Genomic DNA, 19,708 nt, shown 5'->3' on the forward strand with positions numbered 1-19,708 from the left:
GTTCAACACAGTGCTGAGCATGTTAGCATCGCTTGGCAGTTAGCATAGGTATAGTTCAGCGAGAATTTGTGATCAGGAGGCAGTTTAAAAGAACATCTTCAGTTCAGTTTAAAAATCATTTAGTCCACAGACAACACTAGTCTTTATTATCGGAGATGTTGAAGCACTGATTTGATAAGGAACATCATGAAAAGGTGGAAGTCCAAAAGATCTTTAAATAATCAGGACGTGCTCAATCATCTTATTCAGTATCTCAGTCCGTTTTAAAGGTTTAAACTCTGTGTGTAAGAACTGGTTTGTTCCAGAAGGTCTGCGTTTTATCTGATTTGGGTGGCCGTGGTCCAGGAAGTAGCTGCCCTCATGCTAGACCTGAGAGAGGAAGCTGTGGGTGTGTGTAAGTGTGGGAACGTGTTCTTCACGGTCCCTGTGCTCGAACTGAGCTTTAGAGTGACGCGCCGCTGTTCCTCAGGACTGTTTGTTCCCGGGTTGTGTGATGGCCGTCAAACCCTCCGGAGAGTGGAATCTAATTAAAATTTAAGAACCTGATAAACACTTATTCCGCAAGAGGAAAGTGAAATATATCTATAATACAAACACCATAACGAAGTCGTAAGTGGTCTGATTAGATCGAGTGTGTAAGAGTAGGCAGTGATTCTCACAGGTGTGAGATATATGTGGTGTCGGCATCACCTCCCAGCACGAAACTGATCTACTAGATACGAGAAGGAACAAATGTATATTTAACTTCAACAGAAATAACAACGTGTTAATTTCACAACCTACACGTATGTGGGGAGTAAGACCACGTAAAACCTCTTTGGTGTACAAACATGGCGATTTCTATCCGAGCACGTAGCCCTTAATCATCCAGGGCATTGTAAAACTGTTTTAATAGAAATACTTTTAGAAAATAAAAGCTAGATTATTTGCATTTAAAAAAAAAAAAAAGATACTACAGTCGTGGCCGAAAGTTTTGAGAACGACACAAATATTAGTTTTCACAAAGTTTGCTGCTAAACTGCTTTTAGATCTTTGTTTCAGATGTTTCTGTGATGTACTGAAATATAATTGCAAGCACTTCATACGTTTCAAAGGCTTTTATCGACAATCACATGACATTTATGCAAAGAGTCAGTATTTGCAGTGTTGGCCCTTCTTTTTCAGGACCTCTGCAATTCGACTGGGCTCTCAATTAACTTCTGGGCCAAATCCTGACTGATAGCAACCCATTCTTTCATAATCACTTCTTGGAGTTTGTCAGAATTAGTGGGGTTTTGTTTGTCCACCCAGCTTTTGAGGATTGACCACAAGTTCTCAATGGATTAAGATCTGGGGAGCTTCCAGGCCATGAACTCAAAATTTCAACGTTTTGGACCCCGCGCCACTTAGTTATCACTTTTGCCTTATGGCACGGTGCTCCATCAGGCTGGGAAATGCATTGTTCTTCACCAAACTGGTGTTGGATTGTTGGAAGACGTTGCTGTTGGAGGGTGTTTTGGTACCATTCTTTATTCATGGCTGTGTTTTTAGGCAAAGTTGTGAGTGAGCCCACTCCCTTGGATGAGAAGCAACCCCACACATGAATGGTCTCAGGATGTTTTACTGTTGGCATGACACAGGACTGATGGTAGCGCTCACCTTTTCTTCTCCGGACAAGCCTTTGTCCAGATGCCCCAAACAATCGGAAAGAAGCTTCATCAGAGAATATGAAGCAGAAGATCAATCTATCCCTGATGTTTTTTTTTTGGAGAGAAGTGGCTTCTTTGCTGCCTTTCTTGACACCAGGCCATCTTCCAAAAGTCTTCGCATCACTGTGCGTGCAGATGCGCTCACACCTGCCTGCTGCCATTCCTGAGCTAGCTCTGCACTGGTGGCACTCCGATCCCGCAGCTGAATCCTCTAGAGGAGACGATGTTCTGTTATTGTATTTATGTAATTCTCAGAACTTTTGGCCACGACTGTATAAATGCATGATTGAGCAACAAAAACAAAATGATTCACACAGGCAAAGAAATAGCAGAGATTCTTAAGATTGCATGTTTTTTTTTTTGTTTTTTTATTTTTGTATGGTTGTTTTTTTTTTTTTTTTATATATATACATATACAATAAACATTTCATAGTTATAATTGTGAGTTCTACGTTTGTGCGAGTCCCATAAACCAGTAGCAGTAAGTTTTACAAGGCTTAAAAGTAATTATAACTTCTAAAGGTTCTACATGACGTATCAGAAAACCCGAAAGCACGGTTAGATGTCTGAAGCTTTAGTAGATGTTTGAAGTTTTATCTTTTACTGAAAATGATCAGAAGGCAGTTTATTGGCACGGCTTGAGTTTTAAGGGATAATTAGGTAATCCTTCTGGAGTTAATTTTTTTTTTTAAGAAGAGCCTGTTCACTGTGTTTCTCTGCAGAGCAAGTTTTGTCTAATTTGTCCATTTTTCTTGTCCAGGTCTTTTAAGGCAAAAATGTTAACTGTGTGTGTTGTAGGATGTGGAGGTTCCTTTGCACCTGCTGCGCTACGTGTGTCTCTTCTGTGGGAAACATGGTCTGTCTCTGATGAAGGATTGCTTTGAGACAGGGACACCGGAGACGCTACCCTTCCCCATCGCGCATGCCTTCATCACTATCGTCTCTAACGTAAGAACAAACACGTGACTGCACGCGCATACGTTGCATATACTCCATCACGAAACGTGAAGACTATCCTTATAACCCATTTATAAACTTTTATTATGAATTATAAAACTGTTAATATTTAATTTAAATGAAACAACAATTTGTGTTGGTTTGCAGATCAGGATATGGCTGCACATCCCGGCCGTGATGCAGCACATCATCCCCTTCCGCACTCACGTCATTAGGTGAGAACGCCTCCCACGTCTTTCACGTCGCATGTTTCTGTGTGTCTGTCAGTCCTAGTGAAGAAGGCGTGACCATGGTGCTTCAGTTTTACATCTGTAAAAAGAAAAAGGCGTGTCCTCTGTACTTGAGTCTCAGAGAAGGAGGCGTGTCCTCTGTACTTGAGTCTCAGAGAAGGAGGCGTGTCCTCTGTACTTGGGTCTCAGAGAAGGAGGCGTGTCCTCTGTACTTGAGTCTCAGAGAAGGAGGCGTGTCCTCTGTACCTAAGTTTTGGAGAAGGAGGCGTGTCCTCTGTACTTGAGTCTCAGAGAAGGAGGCGTGTCCTCTGTACTTGAGTCTCAGAGAAGGAGGCGTGTCCTCTGTACTTGAGTCTCGGAGAAGGAGGCGTGTCCTCTGTACTTGGGTCTCCGAGGAGGGGGCGTGTCCTCTGTACTTGGGTCTGGGAGGAGGGGGCGTGTCCTCTGTACTTGGGTCTGGGAGGAGGGGGCGTGTCCTCTGTACCTGGGTCTGGGAGGGGGGGCGTGTCCTCTGTACCTGAGTCTGGGAGGAGGGGTCGTGTCCTCTGTACCTGAGTCTGGGAGGAGGGGGCGTGTCCTCTGTACCTGGGTCTGGGAGGAGGGGGCGTTTCCTCTGTACCTGGGTCTGGGAGGAGGGGGCGTGTCCTCTGTACCTGGGTCTGGGAGGAGGGGGGGATGGCCTTTGTTCTTCAGTTCCAGAGAAAAAGGTGTGGCCTCTGTAACTCCGCCCCGTAGTAGGAGACATGGCCTCAGTCACAGAGTCCACACCTCCTCCTCTGACGCAGAGGGACGTTCAGTCCAGTCCCTTAATGCTGATTGTTCTGTAATGTGTTCGCTGAGTCAGATGTGAGGAAGTTTCTCTTTCTGCCGCCTCTCTGCTGGGTTGCTAGGACGAGCATCCATCACCATGGCAACAGTCACCGAGATTCTCCTCAGATTACCCTGAGGGAGCCAGACGGCTGGCGGGAAGTGAAGAGACGCTGGTCATGTGACCGAGAGAACAACACGACAGCATTAGAGCAGATAATTAGAACGGCCAGTGAAGAGCAAATGAAACTCTTAAACAGCTTCTTATTTAATTTTTTTGCTGATTTGTTTAAAATACCCAGTGTTTAGAGTAAAACTGCTCAGTGATTCGAGTTTAGTGTGTGTGTGTGTGTGTGTGTGTGTGTGTGTGTGTGTGTGTGTGTGTGTGTGTCATCATTATGTTCAGCTTATTATTGTCCATACATACATACATAATGCAGTCTGTTGTTATTGTGTTGTATAACATAAGCGTGGACGTAATTGTGTGTGTGTGTGTGTGTGAGAGAGTGTGTGTGTGTGTGTGTGTGAGTGAGTCATACAGGGTTACCTGGGCACTTTTCATGACCGTGAGCTTTCTCATTCTCATCCCTGTCTCACTTTCGACCTGGCTCTGGCTTACCCGCTTTCACTTTCTCTCTCTAATTTGACTGTGTGTGTGTGTGTGTGTGTGTGTGTGTGTGTGTGTGTGTGTGCAGGTACCTGTGTAAGCTGTCGGATCAGGAGCTGCGGCAAAGCGCGGCGAGGAACATGGCTGACCTGATGTGGAGCACGGTGAAGGAGCCTCTGGACAGCGCGCTGTGCTTCGACAAGGAGAGCCTCGATCTCGCCTTTAAGTACTTCATGTCACCTACGCTCACCATGAGACTGGCGGGATTGAGCCAGATCACGGTGAGACACACACACACACTCTGCATCATGTGATCGGTTTCTCTTAATCAGGGAATCGTCCTGAGTTTTTCTTTCGTGTGCAGAATAAATTAAAAGGTACATCTCATGCGGAATAAAAAAATCCTTGTTTTATTTATTTAAATATATTGAATTTTTTCTCTCTTAGAGGAGAAAACAGTCCAGTGACTCAAGCGTGAAAGTAGACGAGGGCGAAGCTCACGTCTAATGAGCGTCATTAAATGCATGCCAGCGTTTCGATCGATAGGTTAATGCTCACGCGTTTTTAAAGACTCGGTAAATAACTAGAGGAACTCGATACCGAGTCAGTAAGATTTCAGTCAAACCTTAGCAGAGTGCTGTATAATACACCAAGGTGTTGATTAATTGTCTGACAGCACCCTCACACCCTCACTGCTCCTGCAGTAACATCTTATTCACAGGGATCCTAATTTGATGAGATGTGCTTTTACATCCTCAAAGCATTTAAGCAGAATATAACTGAGAGGTACTCCGCGCTCCCACGTTAATCACGGCTCTACAAACCCATCAGGGGCGTCTGTGAGCTCACGTACGCGGAAGGAGCGGATAGCGCTGTCCTCCGAGTGTGGTACTCCGCCCCCAACGGTGCGTGAGCGAGCAGTTCGAAAAGATGGTCAGTGACATCACGTGGGTCAGAGGAAACACGTGATGCACCCTCCCGACTGAGTGGTGGTAGAAGCTTAATGTGGGAGCCCCCTAGTGACGGGGAGGAATTGGACACTACTAAATTAGGGAGAAAAATCAAGGGGGAAAAAATAGTAAAATAAAAATAAATAAATAAATAAATATATATATAAAAAAAAGACGTATAGGAAAAAAAATATATAAATTATATAATTTTTTTTCCATATAAAACGTATATTTTTATATTGCTTATTTTATAATAAAAATAGTTTTTTTGTGTAATTACTGCAAAGTAAATGTGCCACAAAATAAACATTTGTATGAGAATTTGTATTAATGGTCTCACCGGCTGTCACATGCCTAGTAATATCATATTTGATAATAATAAACCTATAAATTTATGTTCTTATATAATGTTTGATAGAGATGATGCAGGGGGGCATTTAAGCGCATGACATCGGCACCTAACGTTACCCCTACATGGGGCGCAAACATGCACAGGAAAACGTCCATGAAACAGACACGTCCATGAAACAGACACGTCACGGTGCTCTTAGCATGTTTAAGGCTTCAGTTTTTTCCCAGGATAAGAAGACAAGCTTTCTCCGTCTGCTGATTCTAGTGATTAAGTTTAGCTGATAAGATTAGTTTAACTTGCTTTCAGTGACGTCTACAGCACTAACTGTAACTACATAACATTTAATTAGGATTTCTGTAGTGAAAAAGGAATAAAACGATTCGAGACGAGAGCTGTTAGGAGAAAAGGATTTTGCTAAACTTTTTTTTTATTTAAGGTTGAAAGTCGAAAATATTCTGCAAGCTCACATTGCTGGTAGACGCCTGTGTCTCACTTGAAGACATGTCTATCTTACAAGTTATTTCCTTTTTTAATAATTTTTTTTGGTTTTGTTTCCCAGAACCAGCTGCACACTTTTAACGATGTCTGCAATAACGAGTCTCTAGTGTCCGACACTGAAACGTGAGTACTTGTGTGTGTGCGTGCGTGCGTGTTTTGGTTAATCCAGATTTTTGTGAATGTAACGATAACCATGTTGTGTTTAACAATGTCTGTGGAACTTCTTCTGCCCCTCTTCCAGGTCGATAGCAAAAGAACTCGCCGACTGGCTCATCAACAACAACGTAATCGAGCACATTTTTGGACCAAATTTGCACATTGAGGTGAGCGTTTGGCTGTCTTTCTCCGTCTGTCTGTGTCTTTCTCCGTCTGTCTGTGTCTTTCTCCGTCTGTCTGTGTCTTTCTCCGTCTGTCTGTGTCTTTCTCCGTCTGTCTGTGTCTTTCTCCGTCTGTCTGTGTATTTCTCCGTCTGTCTGTCTGTATTTCTCCGTCTGTCTGTCTGTATTTCTCCGTCTGTCTCCGTCTGTGTGTCTGTATTTCTCCGTCTGTCTCCGTCTGTGTGTCTGTATTTCTCCGTCTGTCTCCGTCTGTGTGTCTGTATTTCTCCGTCTGTCTCCGTCTGTGTGTCTGTATTTCTCCGTCTGTCTCCGTCTGTGTGTCTGTATTTCTCCGTCTGTCTCCGTCTGTGTGTCTGTATTTCTCCGTCTGTCTCCGTCTGTGTGTCTGTATTTCTCCGTCTGTCTCCGTCTGTGTGTCTGTATTTCTCCGTCTGTCTCCGTCTGTATGTCTCCATGTCTTCGTCTGTCCATCTCCGTCGCCGTCTGTCCGTCAACGTCTGTCCGTGTCCCTGTCTCCGTCTTGTCTGTGTGTCCTTCCTGGAGCTGTTAAAATTTAAATTTTTGTACTTGGATGGGAGATTAATTAATGATTGTGGGTCTGTTGCAGATTATTAAACAGTGCCAAGTGATCCTTAACTTCCTGGCTGCGGAGGGGAGACTGAGCACACAGCACGTCGACTGCATCTGGGCCGCTGCTCAGGTCTCACACACTTGATCGCTCAGTCACTAGCTCTGCCTGTCTCACACACACAAGCTATGGGTATCCAAGTGGAGAACATCTTTTACTTTACAACATTGCTGTTGCAATAAAAACATTATTACAGGTGGTCCCCGACTTATGAACATTAGCGTTATATGAACGGGCTGCGGTTCTACTTTCCGGTTCAATCACGGAAAGAGCTCACATGTATTGTACAAGAAAAAAAAAACCTGCAGTGCACCAGATACAGATATTTACAATTATAAACAATATTTTCAGTGTTTAAGTGAATGTATAAAATGTCAGAATCTGGTATATTGTATGTATTTTGATGGTGAAGAATCCTAATTTCGAAAAAAATTCTCAACAAAGGAGTTCATAGTCCAATAAAGGGGGAAAACAGCTCTGAGACAAAATGGCGTCCGGGATTCCCCTCATGATTAAAAGGCGCAGAGACAACATTTACATTTCACTGAGAGATTCATTTCCTTAGGCGCAATTACGTTTTTTTGGCCACTTGATGACAGTGTGGGGAAAGGGGACAGAGATTCAGTCAAGTGGATTGGTATGCTTTACATTGTATATCCATGTCAAAGGCGTACAAGACTCACTTTGTCTAACTTACGAACAAATCAGATTTACGAACGTTCTCCGAAACAGAACTCGTTCACAAGTCGGGGACTACCTGTATAGACTTAACTGAGAGGGCTGAGACTCAAGGCAACTGCGAAAGAAACGAAAACAGACGTCTTTAGTGGTGAACTTGAGAATCGGAAAAAAATCGATAAAATAAAACACGCTCTTCTTTTTTTTTAGTGTGAGGGTGAGGGGTACAATTGAGAGTTTAATCTCCTTTTGTAATCAATGGTGGGGAGGTATGATGTCTCTCTCCCTGTCAATCACAGAGGCACCAGCCAATCAGTGTGAGCTTGGGTATGCAGAAAAGTGCGGATAACATTTAAAACAATTAAAATACAATGTAAGCCGGTTTTGATGTAAGATGAGATATTGCCATCATATCAGCTTATTAGATTTTTTTTATTATTCTATTCCTAAATTCTTGCACAAAAGCGGACCAAAAAAACCCGCACCCTCCTGATGGTGACGTTTTGTTTTGAATCGGATTCATGTTGTGTGTTCTCAGTTGAAGCACTGCAGCCGCTACATCCACGACCTGTTCCCTTCCCTCATCAAGAACCTGGACCCGGTGCCTCTCAGGCACGTCCTCAACCTGGTGTCTGGACTCCATCCTAGTGCACACACCGAACAGGTACACACACACACACACACACACACACACACGTGCCTTAGATCTTACTGAAAGAATAGAAGGTTCTTACAGGTTCAGATCCTGATTAGTCTTAACCGAGAAATAAAACACATGCACTGTATTTGTGTGTGTGTGTGTGTGTGTGTGTGTGTGTGTGTGTGTGTTGTAGACCTTGTACTTGGCGTCCATGTTGATCAAGGCGCTGTGGAATAACGCTCTGGCAGCCAAGGCGCAGCTTTCCAAGCAGAGCTCCTTCGCCTCTCTGCTCAACACCAACCTGCCAATGGGCAACAAGAAAGGTACAGTAGTGTGTGTGTGTGTGTGTGTGTGTGTGTGTGTGTGCAAATCACATGCATTTTTATTCTACTGGACATTTATATGTTTATCCCATAAACACCAGAATGACGCAGGTGTCACAAACCATTTCATTGTTCTGGAAAGTTTCTTATTCACATTTATTCATGATTTAGTCACATGACCGTACCAGGATGTTGATTACGGACGTCATGAGTCAGTCTGTGAATTGTGCATCCACATGACATCATTTTCAAAGTATCACATGTGTCACAACTGGATCATTCTAAAATTCTTGTTTTGTGAGTTTCATCCTAAAAACATTTGCACATTTTCCATATTTTGCATATTTGTACACTCATTACCGTGTATATATATTGTACAGCTAGGTTTAATTTTTTTTTAAATATTTTATATTCTGTTCCTTTTATCTGGAGTTTTTCCATATTTAAGAAAGAAGGTCTCTATTTTGTTCTTTATTTTCATTCCCTAATTTATTTCTATTTTTATTTCTATTTCTATTGATAATTTAGGTTCTAAAGGTCACGAGCGGTCGTATAAGCATTTCACTGCCTATCGTACTGTCCATGACTGTGTGCGTGACAAATAAAATGTATTTATTTACTTTAAGTATCTCTCGTTGACTGTTAGAGTTTGTAGAAATAGTTAGAAGGTTAAAGCTTATAATAATCTGCTGATCTTTAATGTGATATTATTATTATTGTTATTTGAAGTTGAAGCTCACGTACATGTGCGTCTGTCTTTCTGTACAGCAGAACTTTCTGTCTAACTTATTAATACAAAAAAGAAATTCAATTCAATTCAATTCAATTTTATTTATATAGCGCTTTTAACAATGGTCATTGTCCCAAAGCAGCTTCACAAAAAAAAATTAAAGATTTTATTTATTTTTTTTTAGAAAAGAAAAGAAAATATTTGGAAGTGTGTATGTGTGAGAAAAATGTGTCTAGATAATAATTAAATGAATGAATGATGAATGAAATGTCTCTGATGAGCAAGCCAAGGGTGACGGCGACAGTGGCAAGGAAAAACTCCCTGAGATGGCAATAGGAAGAAACCTTGAGAGGAACCAGACTCAACAGGGAACCCATCCTCATCTGGGTGATAACCGATAGAAATAACATCAAGTGTGTTGTGCAGGTGAAAGTTCAATATATCAGAAGTTGTGTAGATTCAGTTCAGCAGTAGGTGCAGAGGGCAGATGGGGTCAGGATCACTGGAAGCACAGGAGCAGGATGTGTAGCTCCAGCCATCATAAAGCAGAATCTAGCTGGAGCAGGTCCTTCTCAAGATGCTTTAGAAACCTCGCAGGGTTGGCCTTTGTCTACTGAAGCTGGCACAATCTCCAGATGCCTCGGGATGGGTAGAAAAGTACAGAACAGATGGAGAGAATTAGCGTAGTTGCCATTCAGGATAGATGTACTGGAGTATGAGGTTATGGGATGAGTTACGCGTATGCCAGATTAAAGAGATGAACCACACTTTGGTTATTTTGTTGAAACGACTCCAGTGTGTTAATATTCACTTATACCGCTTCAGCGCTGTTATTTCAGCCAAAGTGAAAGTATGAATATAAACGGTTTCTGGTCCCTTGGTGTATACAATGTGTACATGTCATTTAAAAGAGCGAGTTGTGACCCATGTACAGACAAAACCTGTCTATTATTTATATAGTCTTGTATTTGTCCTATTCTGACTGCATTTCTTAAATCATCACAGACAATTCCATGTGATGTCTTTTAAAAATGTCTTCCATGTCTAATGTGTAAATGTTACGTCCCACATAATGTCCCTTAAAGGAGAACTGGGTCTGGGCTCTTGTGAGGTTGGTGCATTCGGTTTAAGTCTAAGGCACATGGCTGTCTCAGGATGTTCTAAATATTAGGAAGTCTATTTTTTAATTAATTAATTAATTTATTTATTTATTTTTACTCGTCAATATCATTAAATCTATATGAGACATGATTTCGTCATTTTTATTAAATTTTTTTTTAATTCTGCAACATTGTTATCTAGGCAGAAATAAGTTGCCCCATCACCTGTTTGATGCACATTGCTGATATATTTTTATTCCCAGGTTCCCCGGCGGCGAGTCCGGAGAGCAGCGACAACAGTGACACTCATCACAGCGGAGGCAGCGACATGGAGATGGACGAGCCGATCATGGGCAGCGGGAAACGTGGCCAGCAGAGACTCTCGGACACTGAGGTCTCACTCTCTCACTCTGTCTGTCTGTCTCTCACTCTCTCTCTCGCTCGCTCGCTCTGTCTGTCTGTCTGTCTGTCTGTCTGTTTGTCTGTCTGTCGCTCGCTCTGTCTGTCTGTCGCTCTGTCTGTCTGTCTGTCGCTCGCTCTGTCTGTCTGTCTGTCTGTCTGTCTGTCTGTCTGTCGCTCACTTGCTCTGTCTGTCTGTCTGTCTGTCTCTCGCTCGCTCTGTCTCTTGCTCGCTCTGTCTGTCTGTCTCTCGCTCGCTCTGTCTCTCGCTCGCTCTGTCTGTCTGTCTGTCTCTTGCTCGCTCTGTCTGTCTGTCTGTCTCTTGCTCTCTCTGTCTTTAGGAGGATTTTTAGGAGTTGAGTTCTGTTTGTTTTGGACTCTCCAAGTTAAAATTTTTGTATTTCAGTCTTCATTTTTCCTGGATTTCTTTCTGTAACGCTTGTACCTTTGTACACTGCCTGGCAAAGATAAACCCCATAGAATCATCAGCTGACTTTATTGCCCCATAACGTTGCTGAGTCTAGACCTGAGCGACTGGAGCAACCCCAGATCATAACACTGTCTCCAGAGGCTTGTACATTGGACACTTTGCATGATGGGAGCATCGCTTCATGTGCTTCCCTTCTTACACTGACACGCCCATCGCTATGGTATAGGGTCAGTCTGGATTCATTAGGTCACATGACCTTTTTCTTTTGTTCCAAAATCTAATCTTTATGCTTCCTAGCAAGCTTTAGCTTTTTTCCCCTGATTAGTCTCACTAACAAGTGTGTTTAAAGGACACACAGCTGATTAGTCCCAGAGCTCTCGTCACATTATGCGTGTGGAAATGTGGTGTATATATTATAAACTATACCTCTCTTGGTCAGTTCTTAGTCCAGTTCCACTTATTTAAAATCTTGATTTTGGTACTTGACGCAGCCCGATAATTTGATCCTTCTGAAGTGGTGGCTTTTTGTATTAATTAATTTTGTCCACGCATCGTATTTCCCTCTTGGATGTACGTGCAGACTTCATGCATTACCTGTTTCACTCTGCGCAGGAGTCGATGCAGGGCAGCTCGGACGAGACGGCGAACAGCGGCGAGGAGGGCAGCAGCGGGCCCGGGAGCAGCAGCGGCCGCAGCGAAGCCTCCAGCAACGAGGCCGAGTCGAGCCAAGCCAGCCAATCAGCAGGCAGCCCTGGCAGCGAGCTCCACTCCGATATAGCCGATAGCGAAGCTTTAAAGGAGGACGAGGAGGAGGAAGATGACGAGGATGACGAGGAAGACGACGAGGACGACGAAGAGGACAGGCCGACTCCGATTTCCGAGCGCAGCCCTCAGAAGGAGACCCGAGACCCCCTGGCTTCAGAAGTCCGCAAACGGAAGGCTGGCGAGGCTCTCGGAGAAGTCCAGGGTCCACCGGAAAGACCCGGAATGTCCGGAGTGGTCGCGTCTGGTTCCATCGGTCCTAGTCTTCAGAAGCCCAAAACCTTGTCCTTCTCATCCGAGTCAGCGTCTGCCATGGTGACCTCATCTTCCTCTTCCTCCTTAAGGATTCTGGACACTTGTTCCTCGGCCTGTTTGGAAGGATCCTCGGAAGAGCGCATTGACCCTGCGTCTCTTTCTCAATCCCAGAATCCCCAGCAACAGCAGGGGATCGGGCCAGAAATGGGCGCCTCACACGGGACGCCCATAACCCAGGAGCCCCCCTGCTTAACCCGCGCCACCGACTTCCTATCTGAAGCCATGGGCAACGAACTGTTCAACTGCAGGCGCTTCATAAACCCGCAGCATCACCACCACCACCATCACCATCATCACCACCATCATGAAGGGTACGACCAGGGCATCTGGGTAACTCTGGGTGTCGCTAATTATGTTGTAATTGTCTAGTTAATTCAGCTGGTCCTCTCTTTCCAGTCACATGGTGGAGGACATGCTGAGCGCTGACGACGTGAGTTGCAGCAGCTCCCAGGTCAGCGCCAAGTCCGAGAAGAACATGGCGGATTTCGACGGCGAGGAGTCGGGCTGCGAGGAGGAGCTGGTCCAGATCAACTCTCACGCCGAGCTCAGCTCGCACCTGCAGCAACATCTGCCCAACCTGGCCTCCATATATCACGAGCACCTAGTGCAAGGTACGCTCCCAGGTCCCAGTCCAGTCACATGGAGCATATACCTTGAAGTCTTAAGCACATTATATATGCATTTATTTAAATAGTTTTATACTTAAAAAATAAATTAATTAAAAAAATCGCTTAAGTATAGATACGGACAATCCTCAAATCCGTTTTTTGCTAGCAATATGTTTATCAATACCCTCTCGTGACACTAGGTGGCGACACACATCTCCCAGTCAGCCATGCGATTGATTATAAGGAAAAACAACTGATATGCTCGAGCTGGATATTTTATTATAAAATAGTCATTGTGTTGGACCGTTTGGTTAATTTAGGTCCTTTGTAATAAATGCATTTTCAACTTATTATATTTTTAACATCATCATAAGCGCTGATCATTTGTACTTCAGTTGTTAAGCCTTAAGTTTGTACAATTGCCTGTTTGCACACCTACACATTAGCATACTCGTGTATATATTTAGATAATGTTTATGTATTAGCATTCCCTACATAATTTTACTAATGACTGCTTGAATGAAACGCACCAGCCGTCGAACACACCGGGTCACTGGGTAAAGAGCTGCTCTGTTGATGCTCCACAGGTCCTTCGGTTCATAAACACCAGTACTCGGGCCATGCGGTGACGGACATTAACCTGGACAACGTGTGTAAGAAAGGAAACACTCTCCTGTGGGATCTGGTCCAGGACGAGGACGCGGTGAGACTCCGGGGCTAAGACGAGGAGGGCAGGCATGAAGTGAATTGTAATGTTTAAATGTCACGCATGTGTTTGGTATGACGTCATTCCACGTAAGAAGAAAAACCAGGAGAGGAGTATGCATTTCGCATGTTCCGTCCCCTTGTTCGATTCCTTGGCATGGTTTTTAGGACAGTCCCATTTTCTGTGTTCTAATTGGTTAGAAAAATGCACTTCCACAGAGAGATGTATGAGAGCAGTATCTCACTTAAATTTAAAACTACTGAGAGTAAAACAGGAATGAAACAAGTTGCCAGTATGCATGATCTGAGCAGTACAGGCAGTCCCTGACTTATGAACATTTGAGTTACGTATTTCTGCAGATACGAACAGATATACCAATATTTATAATTATGTACAATATTTTTATAATTGTATAAGTGAATGTATAAAAAGTTTGGAATGTTGTGTGTGTGTGTGTGTGTGTGTGTGTGTACGTGTGTGTGGGAGAAATTAGTCGACCTGACCAAAATGGAGTCCAGGATTCCCCATGTGATTTAAAGGCGCAGAGACGACACTTAAATTTGTGTGAGATTGTGAGGTTTTTGGCCACTTGATGGCAGTGTGAAAATTTGGTGGTTTGGTATGCTTTACATTGTATATTCGTGTGTATAAGAGTCACTTCGTCAGACTTGGGTACGAGTTCCGTTCCAGGAGCACGTTCAGAAGTCTGATTCGTTTGTAAGTCGGGGACTGCTTGTATTATAGCTAAAACATGACTAAACACATCTTTGTGACTTCTATAATTTATGTTAACTTGTTTAAAAGGAGGATAATATGTGACATTTAAACATTCTTATTGAAGGACCTGATGTAACTTAAGATTTGAAAGGATTAAATTCTTATAAATAACCACTAAAATCCAGAAGGTGGTTAGCTCCTTGGTGACCAAGTTATAATCCCAGTCTCCTTAAATATATCCCTAAAAGTGTATATTGTTGTGGGCGAACGCTGTTTAAACCTGTATCTTTTATGCCCGGCTGTCAGATTCATTTGTCTGAGGGTTTGATAAATGAGGCGGAGAAGCTGCTGTGCTCCCTCGTGTGCTGGTTCACCGACCGGCAAATCCGCATGCGCTTCATCGAGGGATGTTTGGAAAACCTTGCGCACCACAGGTGAGACTCATTCAGGTGTTAATTAAAAAAACAGAAAATCTTCCAAACTCCGTAGCATCTTAGGAAATTAGGTAAATGTTCTGGATATGTGTCTGGATATGTCAACAATGTCTGGATATGTGGTGATTTGCCATTATTTATTTTTAATGTAAAGTGGCATGGGTAAAATTGGATACAATTGAGTAAGCTCAGTAACACAGCGTAAGAATGCTAAAATGGTTAAAGGAAGGTATGAAAGTAAGAAAAAACTAATATGGCAAGAGGAGGGTATCTTTCGGAGAGATTCCTAAGAGAGAGAGAAAGAGAGAGAGCTTTTCCATTAAAGAAACGTTTCTTAGTTGAGAGAAATCCGTCCTAGCAATTTAAAGCTGACTTTCTGACATTATAATAAGTTGGACTAATCCTTTACTTGAGTAAAAGTAGAGATACCCTGTGTAAAATATTACTCAAGTAAAAGTAGAAGTCCTTCATTTACATGTGTACTTGAGTAAAAGTACGAAAGAACTCAAAAAGTATACCCAAAGAACCTAAATTGTTGTTCTGGCCAAGGCCATCTTATAATGTAATATTTATTTATTTAATAATTTATTTATTTATTTTATTATAAAAAAAAATTTCCACCACCCTTTAAATCCCTTACATTATATTTAAAACTTAATATTACAGTGTTTATACAAAATGTATTAAAAATCTTGCTCGTCTTGCAGAACACTCGCAAATCGTGTTACTCGCAATTCGAGGTTCCACTGTGTATTGGTTTGTATAAATTAGTTGAATGTTCAATATGTATCTGCCATAAAATAAACAACACAAACAAAAGAACTCATCTTCAAATTTATTTGTTAAAAATTACTTAGCTTGTATTAGCTCTCTGTAGCTTTTACGTTATAATAAAAATCTCTCTTTTTTTCTTTCTGAGAGTTTGTTTTCTGATTTTTAAACATTGGCTACAATAAGTGTTTCGGCAAATTATGCAAAGTAGTCATCAGGTGGTGGTGATCTCACTTCAGATGAAACGCATCACTGTAGTTATGTTACAATTCCATGCAGAAATGTAGTGAGGTAAAAAAGAACAGATATTTGTCAAGTAAAAAGTACAGATATTTGTCAAGTAAAAAGTATCTTCTAAAAAAAAAACCTAATTAAGTTCTAATTACAGATATGTAAACTAGTAAATTGACGCCGTTACTCTATTTAAAAAAATAAATTAATTACGACCTCGGTTGTAAAACATTGCTGATTCTTTTTTATTATATATTTTTTCTTTTTCGTTATGGTTCGTGTGTGCGCACGTCTCAGGTCTGTAGTGGTCTCTCTCCGTCTGCTGCCGAAGTTGTTTGGGACGTTCCAGCAGTTTGGCTCCAGCTACGACACGCACTGGATCACCATGTAAGCGAGCCAGCCGTCACCTAGCAGAGGTTTTCTGTTCTCTGCCAAAATGTAGACCGTAGCGTTTCGAGTATGAGGATGAAGAAGGAGGTCTTTGCTGTGTTTTTCTTCTGCAGGTGGGCTGAGAAGGAACTCCACATGATGAAGCTCTTCTTCGAGGACCTGCTGCATTACATCCAGGAAGTGCGGGAACAGCGGCACAAGTTCTCCCTGTGAGTACAGTACTGAAGGGGGTGTGTGTGTGTATGTGTTGTTGAGTTCCAAAAGATGATTATCTGAATGTCTGAATGTCTTACTGATTGAGATAGAAGCACTAGTTTGGATTCTTCTAGAGAAGAATGATGCTCATAGTGTACAGTCAGATGATGGGTTGGAGGCGGGGCCAGTCAGGAACTTTTTGTGTGTGTATGTATATATCACATTGTGTTTGTTTTGTTTGTGCTGTAGGTACAGCCACAGTGCAGAGGTGCAGGTGCGTCTCCAGTTCCTCACCTGCGTGTTCTCCACACTCGGCTCTCCAGATCACTTCAGTGAGTGTCTCTCGCTCTTTGATCCATACACCCCTCACACACTCATCCTTTAAAATTTAAAATGTCTTTCTGATTACTGATATGTCTGTGTGTGTTATCAGGGTTGAGTCTGGAGCAGGTGGACATCCTGTGGCACTGTCTGGTGGAGGACTCGGAGTGTTACGACGACGCACTACACTGGTTCCTCAACCAGGTACGCAGTAAAGACCAGCATGCAATGGGCATGGAGACCTACAAACATCTCTTCCTGGAGAAGGTGAGATCTCTCTCTCTCTCTCTCTCTCTCTCTCTCTCTCTCTCTCTCTCTTACAGCAGCACAGAAAGCGGTTTATCATTGCCGTTTATCTCTAGTAGTAAAAAGTTTTCTTCTGTTAAAGTTCCCTGAGGACTTTCTTTATTGACCAGAACGCTGTTTTTGCACTGATGAAGTGTTTTACTGCGGCTAAGGGGGCCCATCATCGCATTGTGCTCGAAGTCTTCTCTAAATGTCAATTGTATTACGCAGCCGTTCACTAGAAATGTCATAGACGAGTCCTGGTTTGACTTGAACGCTCATCGTTTGTAGATTTATTATTATTACGTCTTTAAGGTTAAATGCAGTAACCCGACTTAGGAATATTTTAGTTATGAACTTTCAAACCTATAGATGGAGCTCGCGTCTACGAATGTCTATATCTGTGAAAGTTCAGATCGCATAAGTAGTACTAGTAATCTGTTTTTTTATGTAGTTTATTTACAGTTAAAATCTAAAAGTTACAGTTAAAAAGTCAATGTAATGTTTATTTACATATGCTTGGATTGGTTTTTTCTTTTTTTTGTTAAATGCTTTACATTGTATATTTATGTGAAAGGTGTATAAGACTCACTTTGTCTGACATACAAAACGAATCCGACTTACGAACGAATCCGACTTACGAACGAATCCGACTTACGAAACCAGTCCGACTTACCAAACCAATTTAACCCAAAACCAGTTCTCCTTTTAGATCAAATCTCTCAACTATGACTTAAAAGGGGAAAAAAAGTGAATTTTTGTTTTCCCACTTTTTCCACATTTGTGTGTTTTTTAGATGCCGCAGTTAAAGCCGGAGACGATCAGTATGACGGGACTCAATCTGTTCCAGCACCTCTGTAATTTGGCCCGTCTGGCCACCAGCGCCTACGACAGCAACTCCAACTGCGAGGTACACACTCCGCCCTTACATGGAGGTTATGGGGTTAAAATCCCAGTATAACAGACTAGACAAGACTCTTAGACCTCACCGTGTAAGTAAATGTTATAACTGAAAATAATGTATTATTTATGTGTGTTTGTGTAGTTGTGTGGTATGGATCAGTTATGGGGCATTGCTCTGAGAGCTCAGTCCGCAGACATCAGCCGAGCCGCCATCCAGTACATCAACTCCTACTACATCAACGGTTTGTTACAACACACACGCACACAAACTTTTTTTAGCTCTCTGTGTTTTAGAAAACCTCATACACACCTTCAGAGTGTCATTTCTTGGAAACCTGTTTCTGAGAGCATGCAAGCTGTGGAGTGTATCGGGGTGAATCTGGAGCTTGTGTGTGTTTCAGGTAAGACGGGTCTGGAGAAGGAGCAGGAGTTCATCAGTAAGTGTATGGAGAGTCTGATGATGGCGTCAGCCAACCTGGAGAAGGACCCGCACTCCAGCCTGACCATCATCGAGAGGGGTCTGCTCATGCTCAAGACACACCTGGAGGCCTTCAGACGCAGGTACATACACACACACACAGTCGAACGAGAGGAATGACAAGTTTACAACATCTCTGTGAGACGTCTTGTTGTGAACGGATGAGATTAATATGAGGAGTTAACTCGATTTCGTGTGTGTGTAGGTTTGCGTACCATCTCAGGCAGTGGCAGATCGAAGGTGCAGGAATCAGCAGCCACCTCAAAGCTCTCAGCGACAAGCAGTCCCTGCCTCTCCGCATCGTCTGTCAGCCCGCCGGCCTGCCAGACAAGGTACGCATGCACACACACTTTCTGAAGCTGGTTGAACTGATGACAATAAAGGGAGAGGATTTTATTACTGGAATGATATATATGTGTGTGTGTGTGTGTGTGTGTGTGTAGATGACGATAGAGATGTACCCCAGTGATCAGGTGGCGGATCTGAGAGCCGAGGTCACTCACTGGTATGAGAACCTGCAGAAAGATCAGATCAGTCAGCAGGCACAACTACAGGAGTTCAACCAGAGCACAAGACAGCAGGAGTTTCCAGGTACACACACACACACACACACACACACACAATGCAACACATCACCACTTGACACAATAAACCACAACGCATCACGCAACACCATAATACCATAGAATGCACCTGAATCTTAATATAAATGCTTTCGTGTGTGTGTGTGTGTGTAGGTGGTCTGATGGGTCCCGTGCGAATGATCTCATCAGGTCATGAACTCACCACCGACTACGATGAGAAAACACTACACGAGCTCGGCTTCAAGGACATGCAGGTAATCTCACTCCGTCTTTGTCTCTTTCTCCATCTCACTCTCTCTTTTTCTCTCTCTGTCTCCCCCGCTGTCTTTGTCTCTTTACGTTTCTCACTCAATCTGTCCATTTTTTTTTATTTCTCTCATACTCTCTCTCTGTCTCACTTGCTCCAACTCTGTCTCCCCCCGGTGTCTTTGTCTCTTTCTGTTTCTCTTTCTCACTCAATCTGTCCATTTTGTTGTTTCTCTCATACTCTATGTCTCTCTTGCTTCGTCTCTCTCTTTGTCTCCTTGCCGTGTCTTTGTCTCTTTCTGTTTCTCTCTTTCACTCAATCTGTCCGTTTTGTTGTTTCTCTCATACTCTATGTCTCTCTTGCTTCGTCTCTCTCTTTGTCTCCTTGCCGGTGTCTTTGTCTCTTT

General features: G+C 42.9%; 1 protein-coding gene across 2 annotated transcripts in view; it reads left to right on the top strand.

Annotated features, from left to right (window-relative positions):
• Positions 1-19,708, top strand: part of usp34 (ubiquitin specific peptidase 34) — a 73,860-nt gene that overhangs the window by 16,857 nt on the left and 37,295 nt on the right. For both annotated transcript variants that reach the window (XM_053476669.1, XM_053476670.1), the window contains exons 5-27: positions 2,487-2,636; positions 2,793-2,860; positions 4,378-4,570; positions 6,151-6,212; positions 6,331-6,412; positions 7,035-7,127; positions 8,272-8,397; positions 8,567-8,696; positions 10,790-10,920; positions 11,968-12,743; positions 12,829-13,043; positions 13,628-13,743; positions 14,770-14,897; positions 16,197-16,286; positions 16,403-16,498; positions 16,734-16,816; positions 16,918-17,072; positions 17,887-18,000; positions 18,136-18,235; positions 18,395-18,554; positions 18,677-18,803; positions 18,915-19,062; positions 19,209-19,309. In XM_053476669.1, coding sequence (XP_053332644.1) covers positions 2,487-2,636; positions 2,793-2,860; positions 4,378-4,570; positions 6,151-6,212; positions 6,331-6,412; positions 7,035-7,127; positions 8,272-8,397; positions 8,567-8,696; positions 10,790-10,920; positions 11,968-12,743; positions 12,829-13,043; positions 13,628-13,743; positions 14,770-14,897; positions 16,197-16,286; positions 16,403-16,498; positions 16,734-16,816; positions 16,918-17,072; positions 17,887-18,000; positions 18,136-18,235; positions 18,395-18,554; positions 18,677-18,803; positions 18,915-19,062; positions 19,209-19,309 — 3,444 coding nt within the window. The remainder of the gene's footprint in view (positions 1-2,486; positions 2,637-2,792; positions 2,861-4,377; positions 4,571-6,150; positions 6,213-6,330; positions 6,413-7,034; positions 7,128-8,271; positions 8,398-8,566; positions 8,697-10,789; positions 10,921-11,967; positions 12,744-12,828; positions 13,044-13,627; positions 13,744-14,769; positions 14,898-16,196; positions 16,287-16,402; positions 16,499-16,733; positions 16,817-16,917; positions 17,073-17,886; positions 18,001-18,135; positions 18,236-18,394; positions 18,555-18,676; positions 18,804-18,914; positions 19,063-19,208; positions 19,310-19,708) is intronic.

This window comes from Clarias gariepinus, chromosome 18 (assembly GCF_024256425.1).
Source record: "Clarias gariepinus isolate MV-2021 ecotype Netherlands chromosome 18, CGAR_prim_01v2, whole genome shotgun sequence".
In the NCBI taxonomy this organism is placed as follows: domain Eukaryota; kingdom Metazoa; phylum Chordata; class Actinopteri; order Siluriformes; family Clariidae; genus Clarias; species Clarias gariepinus.